A 14,320-nucleotide genomic window follows, 5' to 3' on the forward strand; every position below is an offset into this window, starting at 1 on the left:
GAGACGTGTTGCTGGCATCAATTTCAAAATTACCTTATTTTTTTTTTTAAATGGTACATTTTCTCATTTTAAACATTTAATAATTTTTCTATTTTACTTTGTGAATAAAATATGGGTTTATGGGATTTGCGAATCGCTGCATTCTGTTTTTATATAGATTTTACACAGTGTACCAACTTTTTTGGAATTGGGGTTCTACATTACTTATATTGTTGTGTGTCTTTTTTGTTTCTAGATCAGTACTCATGGCTCGGTTCATCTATAAAGTAGGTTTTGTTTGCTCATTGCTGCTTTGTGGTTTTTGGTTCCTCTTTCTGGATCTACATTGGGATACCACTAATGTTGACACCAAATTACAAAGTGGTTATCAGGTTTTTAAACCAAGGCAATGTACGGTCCGCACAGCAAGGATTACAACTGAGAGGACTACAGATTTACCCCATACAAATATTACAGAGAAATTGACAACTGTGAAGAATACTCCTTGGGTACCACCCGCCTTTGACATTGTTAAAAATAGATTTGAGAGGTTTATGGAAAGCAGATATAGGTCCAAGTTGTGGCCTAAAGAGATGACATTCAAGGACCTTACATTTAGATTGCAAAGTGTGAAGAAGAATTACCAAAATATGAACAAGTACAAAGTAAAATTCAAAGGACAGATCGCTCAGAAAAACAGTGCAGCAGAAATACTATGTCATCTTAAGAACAGAGTAAACACGTCACCACTTATGGCCTCTGATTTCCCTCCTTCTGCCACTACCTGGAGCCAATACTTGCCCAAGAAGAGTCTTCAAGAAGAAGTTGGAAAGCTTGGGCGTTGTGCTGTCGTAATATCAGCAGGATCTATGAAATTCTCAAGACTCGGGCAGGAGATTGGTGAGCTATGCCAAGGCGCAGTATTTTTCAGCTTTCTGAAACAAGAAAGTATTCTGGCTTTAAAAAAACAGCAAAGCAGGCATGCCATAAATACTTTGATCTTTAAATATTTTTGAGCATATATGAACAATCAGAACACTCAAAAAAGCAAAAAAATGATACTATCAAATAAACCTAAATTTAATAGTACTAGTGTGTTCAAATAATATAGCTGTATTGCCATAGCATGTTTCCAAATTTAGAAAATGAAAACAAACATTTATTAGGTTGTTGAGTAGAACATTGTTACCTCTTACTGTTTAAGAATAACCAACACAAACATTTAGGTCCGAAACACTTTTTACTTGTATTAAAGTGGGCCTCCGGCCTGTCCAACATCATTTTTTTATTTAGCCCAGTGTAAAGTTTTTTGCTTAGCAGATCCAGTGGTGTCCTGCAGAATCCTCTTCTGCCCCCCCACAGTCCAGCGCTGCCATTTTCTTAAGTGACATCATGGAGAGGCCCGCTGGCGTTTTCGGGTTAAGCTGCCAGGCCTCACGATGGCGTGGTGCTAGGCCCGCCCCCCTTCTTCTTTCTTAATGAAGGACTATGCCTCCCTGGATAAGTGACATGCATATCTTAGGAGGCACAGTGGGCATAATGCAAGTCAATTGCCTAGGCAAATGATGTACATTGGGGGGCGGGTCCAAAGTCCCCCCCCTCAAAAAAGTAAACAAGAAAAAAGTGTGCTTTGTATGAAGAGGAGAGGGAGGAGGGATGTAGAGGGGGCAAGTTATGTTTGAGGCTGAAGATCCACTTTAACATGTTTTTGTTCCATACATTTATATGGCATCCCAATACACTAATGCCACACAGCTTTGACACATATGTGTTGTGGTCTGCACTATGGGAAAAAAAATGCTGCCTGTCCTTTATTTAGTCAATTCTCTTGGGTTGTCAGCCCTTTCAGAATCAATAGCCTGCCTTAGCTCTATACACATTGATGCATAACACAAAGGCAGTGTGAATAGGCCCTTACGGGAAAGATTATAACAAAACATTAAGAGCATTTGATAGCTAACTATTACATTTAGTAATACAGCTGTATACAGATACAGTAATAAACTGCAGTTGTTAATAAATGAAGCATAAAAAGGTTTGGACCATAACATGAAGGACAAAGATTACCTAGCTTTGAAAAATATAGTAATCTTAGAGATGTTTAAATAGTTAAATAACTCCACCTTTGTTGAAAAAAAATTGCAAATAAAACAATAATATAGCATAAACAATTTCTACATAAAGCCATATTGTAGTTTAATGTTAAGAAAAATTACCATTTTTTTCCAGGGTCCATGCACACTGGGCTTAAAAAAACACCAGTTCTTTTGGCAGGAAAAAAAAAAAAAGACTCATATAGAGCGTTTTTGTACAGGCGTTTAGAATCATTTAGCGCTTTTTTTCTGCCAGAAAACTCCTCTCAAAAATAAGATCCAGAAGGTTTTTTTTCCCTCTAAAAATTGAGTTTAAAATATAAAAGTCCTAATGTGCATGGACACATAGGATAACATTGAGCTGCTTCTACAGGCAAAACACAAAACTCCTATAGTAGCAGCGTTTTTTTAAGCCCAGTGTGCATGGACCTTCAATCTGCACTGTAATTTTCTATAAAATTCAATGCAATGCTGCAGCCTGGAGGTGTTCTGTTTACATTTGGTGTACAGAACACAGCCCCCCCCCCCCCAACACACACAAATATAATTTCCTGCTTGTGTGATTGGCTTACTGATTTCCCAGAATTCTGCATTAAGATACAGATTTTAGGTATCCTCTGCAACAAAAATTTCAGTTTTGTTGAGATCACTTCTAAAGGAATGCAACGTTCCTCATTAGAACACTGTAGGTGCACCAGCAGATTATTAATGAAAACGTCACTCCCATTCTGATTCACTCTGTGTACAAAAAACATTTTTTTTCTTCAGAGCAGAGACAGGTAGGAATCTGCCACAAAGTTTGTTAAACTCCATGCAATATACAGAGGGGGATTGTTTTTTTCTTAACAAAAGTGGAGTTACTCTTTAAAGACTTTGGGTATATGGCATCTGCCCTAAAAAAGATTATATATGCGTCTAGGGCATAGAAACCCTGTACTCTACTCTTAGGGCATTCTAAGCCATTGTGGCCATTCTGCTGCTATACTGGGCAAGACCTGCTCTGTACCATAGGAGTGGCTGCAGCAGATCTTGTGTTAATGATGTCTGCTAACAGTGTTTGCGGGCATCATTAATAATCCTGTTAATTATTAATAATTATCCTTGTTCTTTCATGTACTGATCAAAGGGGTGTCAATTGATCTGTAATTGACATCAGTGAAAGCAAAAAAAATCCTTGCCCACATGCTCAGATAAAGGTCTAGTATGGAATTTGAGGGGAAAATCATGCCTTTTCTTTTTTTTTAGTAGATTTTTTTTTGTGTTTTTTTTTTTTAGTAGAATTTTGGGAAGGGGGGTGCATTGCTTTTATATATACTATTCACACTGCGTTTTTACATTCACCTGTCAGCTGGGAATTCCCAGCTGACAGCTGAATTTGCTAGGTAGGGATGAATCAATGGTTATTAAGATGTTAGCTCATGCCGGCTCCCTACCATCCAGGAGCCCTGAACTTTGCTGTCACATTGGGCAGTGATAGTAGTACCACTGATAAATGTTTTACTTTACACTGCAGCTGGAGGTTCTCTTGGCCAAACACCTGTTCATTCAGCCGTTCACAGAAGAAACTGTTGAAAGGACAACAGCATGGTTGCATATAAACTGACTGGTGGCACTGTAGTATTATAGTGTAGTGTAACTCTATTGTAATGTCCATTGTATATGAAAGGAAGGGCTTCTCTCAGTTAGTTCCTGTTTCCTGTCTTCATGATGTAAAGAAGACATGTTCTTTTATTTCTCCATGAAAGTAAAGTGTATTGCTGTATACGAAGCTTCCAGCGCATTATATCAATACTCTGCTAACAGTTTATGCGCCCAGGGCACCCAGGCACCCACCCAGGCACTGGAGAGGATTCTGCAAGTCTGTGAGTACTGTATACAAGCTACTGAAAGTTGGCAAGCAGTTCAGATGTGAAGATTGCAATTGCAAAGCTGAACAATGCCAATTACCAGCTGTGGAAATTTAAGCTACAAATGCTTCTCAGCAACGATGACTTGTGGGAAGTGCTGAATACAGACAGACCCACAAATGGAGAGACGGAGGAATGGGATAGAAAAGACAGGCAGCAAAAGCAATTATAAGCCTATTAGTAGAAGATGACCAGCGATTCCACGTAAGAACAGAGAAAACGGCCAAAGGTATGTGGACTTCATTACAAAAACTGCATTTAAGTCTAAACAGCAAGCTATTTCTACTAAGAAAGCTTTATAAGATGAGACTAGAAGGAGGCATGAAATATGTGATCACGTGAAAGCTATGCTAGAGATCATAGAGCAGCTGTGCGCCATCGGAGAAGACATCAAAGATAACCATATTGTTGCCCTGCTCCTCAGCAACCTTCCAGAGACATATACTGCTCTTATTAATGCTTTAGAAACCAGACCCAAGCAGGAACTAATGCTGGAATATGCCAAAGGCAAATTCATTGATTAATATGACAGAAGAAAAGAAAATATGCACCATGATGACAAAGCTCTTAAGATGTACAAAGGCACAAAGCACAACAAAGAAATCAGAGCCTGTTTTTGCTGTAAAAGGACTCGTCACCTAAAAATGGACTATTCTATCTAAAAAGCCAAGCAGTGAAAGCTACAGCTATCCACAAAAGAAAGAGTCAAAGCAGCCACAAAGGAAACTGCAGACACATCATGGAATGGCACCTTTAAAGTGACACAGATCTGCAAGCCATGCGGCTGGAATATGGACTCCAGTGCGATAAGCCACATGACTAGCGAAAAAACCTTCTTTACAAACATTAATTACAATGCAAAAGACAAAGTTTTCCTAGCAAACGGGAAAAGCATCACTGCACAAGGTAAAGGCCAGGGCTTCCTGAACTGCATTACACCACAAGGAGGTCACCAGAGTATCATTGTAAAGAAAGTGCTGCATGGTCCAGAACTAGAAGGCAGCCTTCTATCAGTGAAAAGTCTTGCAAACAACGGTCTCACAGGTAACTTTCAGGGTGATGAATGCACAATTCACAATAGTAACCGATTCCTTGCAAAAGGAAAACTAGATGATGACCTATACAGGCTCATCACCACGGACCAGCAAGCCAATATAGTCTCTAATGACCTACACAGCAAATGTATTCACTTATGGCACAGGCGGCTGGTTCACAGTAGTCCAGAAGCTATACAGGACATCATTAAGAGAGGCTTATGAGAAGATTTAACAATAATGCCTTACAAAATACTCATGAAATGCAAGTGCTGTAGTGACGCAAAAGCCACACGTGCTCCCCTTCCACAGGCGTCTCAAAGAAAAACCAGCCACCCTCTGCAGCTCATACACAGTGACGTATGCGGTCCAATGAAAACGTCCACATCAGGTGGGAACAGATATCTACTGACTTTCAATGATGATTATTCAAGGTACACAACTGCTTATTAGGGATGGGCCGAACACCTCCCTGTTCGGTTCGCATCCAGAACATGCGAACAGGCAAAAAATTTGTTCGAACACGTGAACACCATTAAAGTCTATGGGACACGAACATGAAAAATCAAAAGTGCTCATTTTAAAGGTTAATATTCAAGTTATTGTCATAAAAAGTGTTTGGGGACCTGGGTCCTGCCCCAGGGGACATGTATCAATACAAAAAAAGTTTTAAAAATGGCCGTTTTTTTGGGAGCAGCGATTTTAATAATTCTTAAAGTGAAACAATAAAAGTGAAATATTCCTTTAAATTTCGTACCTGGGTGGTGTCTATAGTATTCCTGTAAAGTAGCATATGTTTCTCGTGTTTATAACAGTCCGAGAAAAAAAATTACATTTCTAAAGAAAAAAAAAGTCATTTAAAAGTGCTAGCACTAGTGCCGGCTATTAATGAATTGTCGGTCCCGACAATACACATAAAAGTCATTGAAAGTCATTGAAAAAAAAAAATGCGTGGGGGTCCCCCAAAAATCCATTACCAGGCCCTTCAGGTCTGGTACGGATATTAAGGGGAACTCCGTGCCAAAATTTAAAAGAAAATGACTTCATTACAAAAACTGCATTTAAGTCTAAACAGCAAGCTATTTCTACTAAGAAAGCTTTATAAGATGAGACTAGAAGGAGGCATGAAATATGTGATCACGTGAAAGCTATGCTAGAGATCATAGAGCAGCTGTGCGCCATCGGAGAAGACATCAAAGATAACCATATTGTTGCCCTGCTCCTCAGCAACCTTCCAGAGACATATACTGCTCTTATTAATGCTTTAGAAACCAGACCCAAGCAGGAACTAATGCTGGAATATGCCAAAGGCAAATTCATTGATTAATATGACAGAAGAAAAGAAAATATGCACCATGATGACAAAGCTCTTAAGATGTACAAAGGCACAAAGCACAACAAAGAAATCAGAGCCTGTTTTTGCTGTAAAAGGACTCGTCACCTAAAAATGGACTATTCTATCTAAAAAGCCAAGCAGTGAAAGCTACAGCTATCCACAAAAGAAAGAGTCAAAGCAGCCACAAAGGAAACTGCAGACACATCATGGAATGGCACCTTTAAAGTGACACAGATCTGCAAGCCATGCGGCTGGAATATGGACTCCAGTGCGATAAGCCACATGACTAGCGAAAAAACCTTCTTTACAAACATTAATTACAATGCAAAAGACAAAGTTTTCCTAGCAAACGGGAAAAGCATCACTGCACAAGGTAAAGGCCAGGGCTTCCTGAACTGCATTACACCACAAGGAGGTCACCAGAGTATCATTGTAAAGAAAGTGCTGCATGGTCCAGAACTAGAAGGCAGCCTTCTATCAGTGAAAAGTCTTGCAAACAACGGTCTCACAGGTAACTTTCAGGGTGATGAATGCACAATTCACAATAGTAACCGATTCCTTGCAAAAGGAAAACTAGATGATGACCTATACAGGCTCATCACCACGGACCAGCAAGCCAATATAGTCTCTAATGACCTACACAGCAAATGTATTCACTTATGGCACAGGCGGCTGGTTCACAGTAGTCCAGAAGCTATACAGGACATCATTAAGAGAGGCTTATGAGAAGATTTAACAATAATGCCTTACAAAATACTCATGAAATGCAAGTGCTGTAGTGACGCAAAAGCCACACGTGCTCCCCTTCCACAGGCGTCTCAAAGAAAAACCAGCCACCCTCTGCAGCTCATACACAGTGACGTATGCGGTCCAATGAAAACGTCCACATCAGGTGGGAACAGATATCTACTGACTTTCAATGATGATTATTCAAGGTACACAACTGCTTATTAGGGATGGGCCGAACACCTCCCTGTTCGGTTCGCATCCAGAACATGCGAACAGGCAAAAAATTTGTTCGAACACGTGAACACCATTAAAGTCTATGGGACACGAACATGAAAAATCAAAACTGCTCATTTTAAAGGTTAATATTCAAGTTATTGTCATAAAAAGTGTTTGGGGACCTGGGTCCTGCCCCAGGGGACATGTATCAATACAAAAAAAGTTTTAAAAATGGCCGTTTTTTTGGGAGCAGCGATTTTAATAATTCTTAAAGTGAAACAATAAAAGTGAAATATTCCTTTAAATTTCGTACCTGGGTGGTGTCTATAGTATTCCTGTAAAGTAGCATATGTTTCTCGTGTTTATAACAGTCCGAGAGCAAAATTACATTTCTAAAGAAAAAAAAAGTCATTTAAAAGTGCTAGCACTAGTGCCGGCTATTAATGAATTGTCGGTCCCGACAATACACATAAAAGTCATTGAAAGTCATTGAAAAAAAAAAATGCGTGGGGGTCCCCCAAAAATCCATTACCAGGCCCTTCAGGTCTGGTACGGATATTAAGGGGAACTCCGTGCCAAAATTAAAAAAAAAATGACGTGAGGTTCACCCAGAAATCCACACCAGACCCTTATCTGAGCCTGAACCTGGCAGGCCACAGGAAAAGAGGGGGGGGGCAAGAGAGCACCCGCCCTCCTGAACCGTACCAGGCCACATGCCCTCAACATGGGGAGGATGTCCCCATGTTGTGGGGACAAGGGCCTCATCCCCACAACCCTTGCCCAGTGGTTGTGGGGGTCTGTGGGCGGGGGGCTTATCGGAATCTGGAAGCCCCCTTTAACAAAGGGGACACCCAGATCCCACCCCCCATGTGAATTGGTAAGGCCTACCATTTCACAAAAAGAAAGTGTCAAAATGTTAAAAAACCACAGGAGACTGCTTGGGACAAGTCCTTTATTAAAAATAAAAAAATTAAAAATTAAAAAGATTCCAGCGATGTAATCCAATAAATCCATGCTCCTACTCTAGTGATGGAAATCCAATTCTCGATCTCCAGCAATGGATGATCTCCAGTGACTCCAGCTAGGAACACGCACAGGATCCTAGCTTGACAACTCTTATGTAGCTGATGGCGTGGCCACCCGTCATGTGTCCCCGCCCCCCTCTGACAAGGGGAAACGCCGGGGTTTCCCAGCGACGTGTACAGGTGACCCTGCCCCCATCTGATGCAACGCAGGATTCCCAATGCATCAGAGGGGGGGTCACCCGTACACGTCACTGGGAAACCCTGGCGTTTCCCCTTGTCAGAGGGGGGTGGGGTCACATGACGGGTGACCCTGCCCTCAGCTACATAAGAGCTGTCAAGCTAGCACAGCATCCTTGGCTGAGTGCCTCCGGATCCTGTGCGTGTTCCTCGCTGGAGGCGCTGGAGATCATCCATCGCTGGAGATCATCCATCGCTGGAGATCGAGAATTGGATTACATCGCTGGAGTAGGAGCATGGATTTATTAGATTACATTGCTGGAATCTCTTTTTTATTTTTTTATTTTTAATAAAGGACTTGTCCCAAGCTGTCTCCTGTGCTTTTTTAACATTTTGACACTTTCTTTTTGTGAAATGGTAGGGGTACAATGTACCCCTTACCAATTCACATAGGGGGGCCAGGATCTGGGTGTCCCCTTTGTTAAAGGGGGCTTCCAGATTCCGATAAGCCCCCCACCCGCAGACCCCCACAACCACCGGGCAAGGGTTGTGGGGATGAGGCCCTTGTCCCCATCAACATGGGTCTGGTATGGTTCAGGATGGGGGGGTGCTCTCTCGTCCCCCCCTCTTTTCCTGCGGCCTGCCAGGTTGCATGCTCGAATAAGGGTCTGTTGTGGATTTTTGGGGGAACCTCACGCCATTTTTTTTTTAATTTTGGCATGGAGTTCCCCTTAAAATCCATACCAGACCCTTCAGGTCTGGTATGGATTTTTTTGTGGGGACCCCACGCCATTTTTTAAAATTTTGGCATGGAGTTCCCCTTAATATCCATACCAGACCTGAAGGGCCTGGTAATGGAATTTTGGGGGACCCCCACGCATTTTTTTTTTTTTTTTTTTTAATGACTTTCAATGACTTTTATGTGTATTGTCGGGACCGACAATTCATTAATAGCCAGCACTAGTGCTAGCACTTTTAAAACAACTTTTTTTTCCTTTAGAAATGTCATTTTGCTCTTGGACTGTTATAAACACGTGAAACATGTGCTACTTTACAGGCATACTATAGACACCCCCCAGGTACGAAATTTAAAGGAATATTACACTTTTATTGTTTCACTTTAAGCATTATTAAAATCACTGCTCTCGAAAAAACTTCAGTTTTTAAAACTTTTTTTTGCATTGATACATGTCCCCTGGGGCAGGATCCAGGTCCCCAAACACTTTTTTTGACAATAACTTGCATATTAACCTTTAAAATTAGCACTTTAGATTTCTCCCACAGAATTTTAAAGGATGTTCCGCGGCTTTTTGAATTTGCCACGAACACCCCAAATTGTTAGCCCATCCCTACTGCTTATCTGATGAAACACAAGAATGAAACATCAGAGAAACTTCAAGAGTTTTTTGTCTAGCAACAAATTCCAATGCAAAACATGAATAATACACACCGACAATGGAGGAGAATGCATAAGCAAAGAAATGGCCTCATTCCTGAAGATACAAGGAATAATACACCAGACAACTACACCATACACTCCTGAACAAAACAGTGTAGCAGAAAGGAAAAATCGTACTCTTATAGAAATGGCCAGATGCATGTTGATGGATGCCAACCTACAAACCTACATACAGAACAGACTACCCTCAAAAGCCATTAACAGTACTGCATTTGAATTGTGGCATGGTTTAAAGCCTAGCTTAGGGCACATTAGAGTGTTTGGATGTAAAGCATATATTCCAATATTCCAAGTGAGAAGAGATCCAAGCTGGAGAACAGAGCCATAGAGGGCATTCTAGTAGGCTACAGCGAGCAAACTAAGGGTTACAGAAGCCTACACTCATTGTTTTACAGTAGGGTTTATATAGGTAAATATCATGAAATTTCAAATATTAAACATTGGGTTCAAGTAAACCTAAATTAAAGATATATATAATTTCCTTAGTTACTTTTGTAGGTATTTAAATGATTTATACCTACTATACATATTGTTTACAAGTAGAGTGTATATAGGTCAAATAAATTCTGATAATGAGCTTTAATCGTAAGGTGGAGAAAAGGAAAGAGAAAGAAGAAAAAGGGTTGAAAGGTAGAGGTATGGTCCACAAGGTTGTCCCGCTCGTCAGTTTATTATTCTTTTTAGTTCTCTTTGAAGCCTTAGAATGGGTGTCTCTGTAAGTCATTTAATCTGTTACCATGGCAACAGGACAGAGTCATTGAAGTTTGACTGGAACTGTTGTTTTATCCAAGGATGCCAAAGTTTTTCAAATTTTGGAATTTGATTTTGATCGATGGCTACCATCTTAGCATGGGACATTGTATTATTCATTCTGTGAATTGTTTCTGCTAGTACCAATGTAGGAGATTTCCATGCCTTGGCCACTGTTTGTTTTGCAGCCGTTATTAGTTGGATCATTAGTTTGAATTGAGAGAGTGTTAACCATTCCGGTTTTAGATTAAGTAAAGTTAAATATGGATCTGGTTGTATTATTTTTTTAAATATTTTAGATGCAATCACGAAGACTTCCTTCCAGAAGGTTTGGATTACTGGGCACGTCCACCATATGTGTAAATATGTGCCTATTTCTGGGCATCCTCGAAAACAAAGAGCTGAGGTATTAGGTGAATATTTTGCCACTCTAGCGGGTACAAGGTACCAGCGAGTTAGGACTTTATAATTTGTCTCCAGTGCTAAGATGTTGGGTGAAGATGACTTAGATGTGAGCCATATGTTAGACCAGTCCGTGTCTTCTAAAGTTCGTCCCAGGTCCTCCTCCCACCTCTGAACGTAAGAGGGTCTATTAAAATTTGCTACTCCATATAATTGATTAAAGTAGCATATGTTTCTCGTGTTTATAACAGTCCGAGAGCAAAATTACATTTCTAAAGAAAAAAAAAGTCATTTAAAAGTGCTAGCACTAGTGCCGGCTATTAATGAATTGTCGGTCCCGACAATACACATAAAAGTCATTGAAAGTCATTGAAAAAAAAAAATGCGTGGGGGTCCCCCAAAAATCCATTACCAGGCCCTTCAGGTCTGGTACGGATATTAAGGGGAACTCCGTGCCAAAATTAAAAAAAAAATGACGTGAGGTTCACCCAGAAATCCACACCAGACCCTTATCTGAGCCTGAACCTGGCAGGCCACAGGAAAAGAGGGGGGGGGGCAAGAGAGCACCCGCCCTCCTGAACCGTACCAGGCCACATGCCCTCAACATGGGGAGGATGTCCCCATGTTGTGGGGACAAGGGCCTCATCCCCACAACCCTTGCCCAGTGGTTGTGGGGGTCTGTGGGCGGGGGGCTTATCGGAATCTGGAAGCCCCCTTTAACAAAGGGGACACCCAGATCCCACCCCCCATGTGAATTGGTAAGGCCTACCATTTCACAAAAAGAAAGTGTCAAAATGTTAAAAAACCACAGGAGACTGCTTGGGACAAGTCCTTTATTAAAAATAAAAAAATAAAAAATTAAAAAGATTCCAGCGATGTAATCCAATAAATCCATGCTCCTACTCTAGTGATGGAAATCCAATTCTCGATCTCCAGCAATGGATGATCTCCAGTGACTCCAGCTAGGAACACGCACAGGATCCTAGCTTGACAACTCTTATGTAGCTGATGGCGTGGCCACCCGTCATGTGTCCCCGCCCCCCTCTGACAAGGGGAAACGCCGGGGTTTCCCAGCGACGTGTACAGGTGACCCTGCCCCCATCTGATGCAACGCAGGATTCCCAATGCATCAGAGGGGGGGTCACCCGTACACGTCACTGGGAAACCCTGGCGTTTCCCCTTGTCAGAGGGGGGTGGGGTCACGTGACGGGTGACCCTGCCCTCAGCTACATAAGAGCTGTCAAGCTAGCACAGCATCCTTGGCTGAGTGCCTCCGGATCCTGTGCGTGTTCCTCGCTGGAGGCGCTGGAGATCATCCATCGCTGGAGATCATCCATCGCTGGAGATCGAGAATTGGATTACATCGCTGGAGTAGGAGCATGGATTTATTAGATTACATTGCTGGAATCTCTTTTTTATTTTTTTATTTTTAATAAAGGACTTGTCCCAAGCTGTCTCCTGTGCTTTTTTAACATTTTGACACTTTCTTTTTGTGAAATGGTAGGGGTACAATGTACCCCTTACCAATTCACATAGGGGGGCCAGGATCTGGGTGTCCCCTTTGTTAAAGGGGGCTTCCAGATTCCGATAAGCCCCCCACCCGCAGACCCCCACAACCACCGGGCAAGGGTTGTGGGGATGAGGCCCTTGTCCCCATCAACATGGGTCTGGTATGGTTCAGGATGGGGGGGTGCTCTCTCGTCCCCCCCTCTTTTCCTGCGGCCTGCCAGGTTGCATGCTCGAATAAGGGTCTGTTTTGGATTTTTGGGGGAACCTCACGCCATTTTTTTTTTAATTTTGGCATGGAGTTCCCCTTAAAATCCATACCAGACCCTTCAGGTCTGGTATGGATTTTTTTGTGGGGACCCCACGCCATTTTTTAAAATTTTGGCATGGAGTTCCCCTTAATATCCATACCAGACCTGAAGGGCCTGGTAATGGAATTTTGGGGGACCCCCACGCATTTTTTTTTTTTTTTTTTTTAATGACTTTCAATGACTTTTATGTGTATTGTCGGGACCGACAATTCATTAATAGCCAGCACTAGTGCTAGCACTTTTAAAACAACTTTTTTTTCCTTTAGAAATGTCATTTTGCTCTTGGACTGTTATAAACACGTGAAACATGTGCTACTTTACAGGCATACTATAGACACCCCCCAGGTACGAAATTTAAAGGAATATTACACTTTTATTGTTTCACTTTAAGCATTATTAAAATCACTGCTCTCGAAAAAACTTCAGTTTTTAAAACTTTTTTTTGCATTGATACATGTCCCCTGGGGCAGGATCCAGGTCCCCAAACACTTTTTTTGACAATAACTTGCATATTAACCTTTAAAATTAGCACTTTAGATTTCTCCCACAGAATTTTAAAGGATGTTCCGCGGCTTTTTGAATTTGCCACGAACACCCCAAATTGTTAGCCCATCCCTACTGCTTATCTGATGAAACACAAGAATGAAACATCAGAGAAACTTCAAGAGTTTTTTGTCTAGCAACAAATTCCAATGCAAAACATGAATAATACACACCGACAATGGAGGAGAATGCATAAGCAAAGAAATGGCCTCATTCCTGAAGATACAAGGAATAATACACCAGACAACTACACCATACACTCCTGAACAAAACAGTGTAGCAGAAAGGAAAAATCGTACTCTTATAGAAATGGCCAGATGCATGTTGATGGATGCCAACCTACAAACCTACATACAGAACAGACTACCCTCAAAAGCCATTAACAGTACTGCATTTGAATTGTGGCATGGTTTAAAGCCTAGCTTAGGGCACATTAGAGTGTTTGGATGTAAAGCATATATTCCAATATTCCAAGTGAGAAGAGATCCAAGCTGGAGAACAGAGCCATAGAGGGCATTCTAGTAGGCTACAGCGAGCAAACTAAGGGTTACAGAAGCCTACACTCAAAGACTGACAAAGTGACTGACAAGGAGTCAGAACAAGAGGTGGAACTCACAATGCCTAAATCAAGTTCCCCACCAGATCCTGCTGAACTGCCTGAAGTCAGAAGATCCACTCGGACTACAAAGGGGATACCACCCCGCAAGCTGTCATACTCTGTCAAAGCACACAGAATACTTGAACTAATGTCCTGGGAAGACATAGAGAAACTACCAAATTGTGAAGACAATAAATGGAGAAAGGCAGCAGAAGAAGAATGAAAGTCTCTTCAAGAAAATAAAACCTGGACACT

The 14,320-nt window shown here is 41.4% G+C and overlaps 1 protein-coding gene across 1 annotated transcript in view; it reads left to right on the plus strand.

The window, feature by feature from the left end:
- The first annotated feature begins 245 nt into the window (after nt 1-245).
- LOC141139575 (beta-galactoside alpha-2,6-sialyltransferase 1-like) overlaps nt 246-14,320 on the plus strand; it is a 59,759-nt gene continuing 45,684 nt past the window's right edge. Inside the window, exon 1 of the mRNA XM_073625844.1 lies at nt 246-879. Coding sequence (XP_073481945.1) covers nt 246-879 — 634 coding nt within the window. The remainder of the gene's footprint in view (nt 880-14,320) is intronic.

This window comes from Aquarana catesbeiana, linkage group LG04 (assembly GCF_042186555.1).
Source record: "Aquarana catesbeiana isolate 2022-GZ linkage group LG04, ASM4218655v1, whole genome shotgun sequence".
In the NCBI taxonomy this organism is placed as follows: domain Eukaryota; kingdom Metazoa; phylum Chordata; class Amphibia; order Anura; family Ranidae; genus Aquarana; species Aquarana catesbeiana.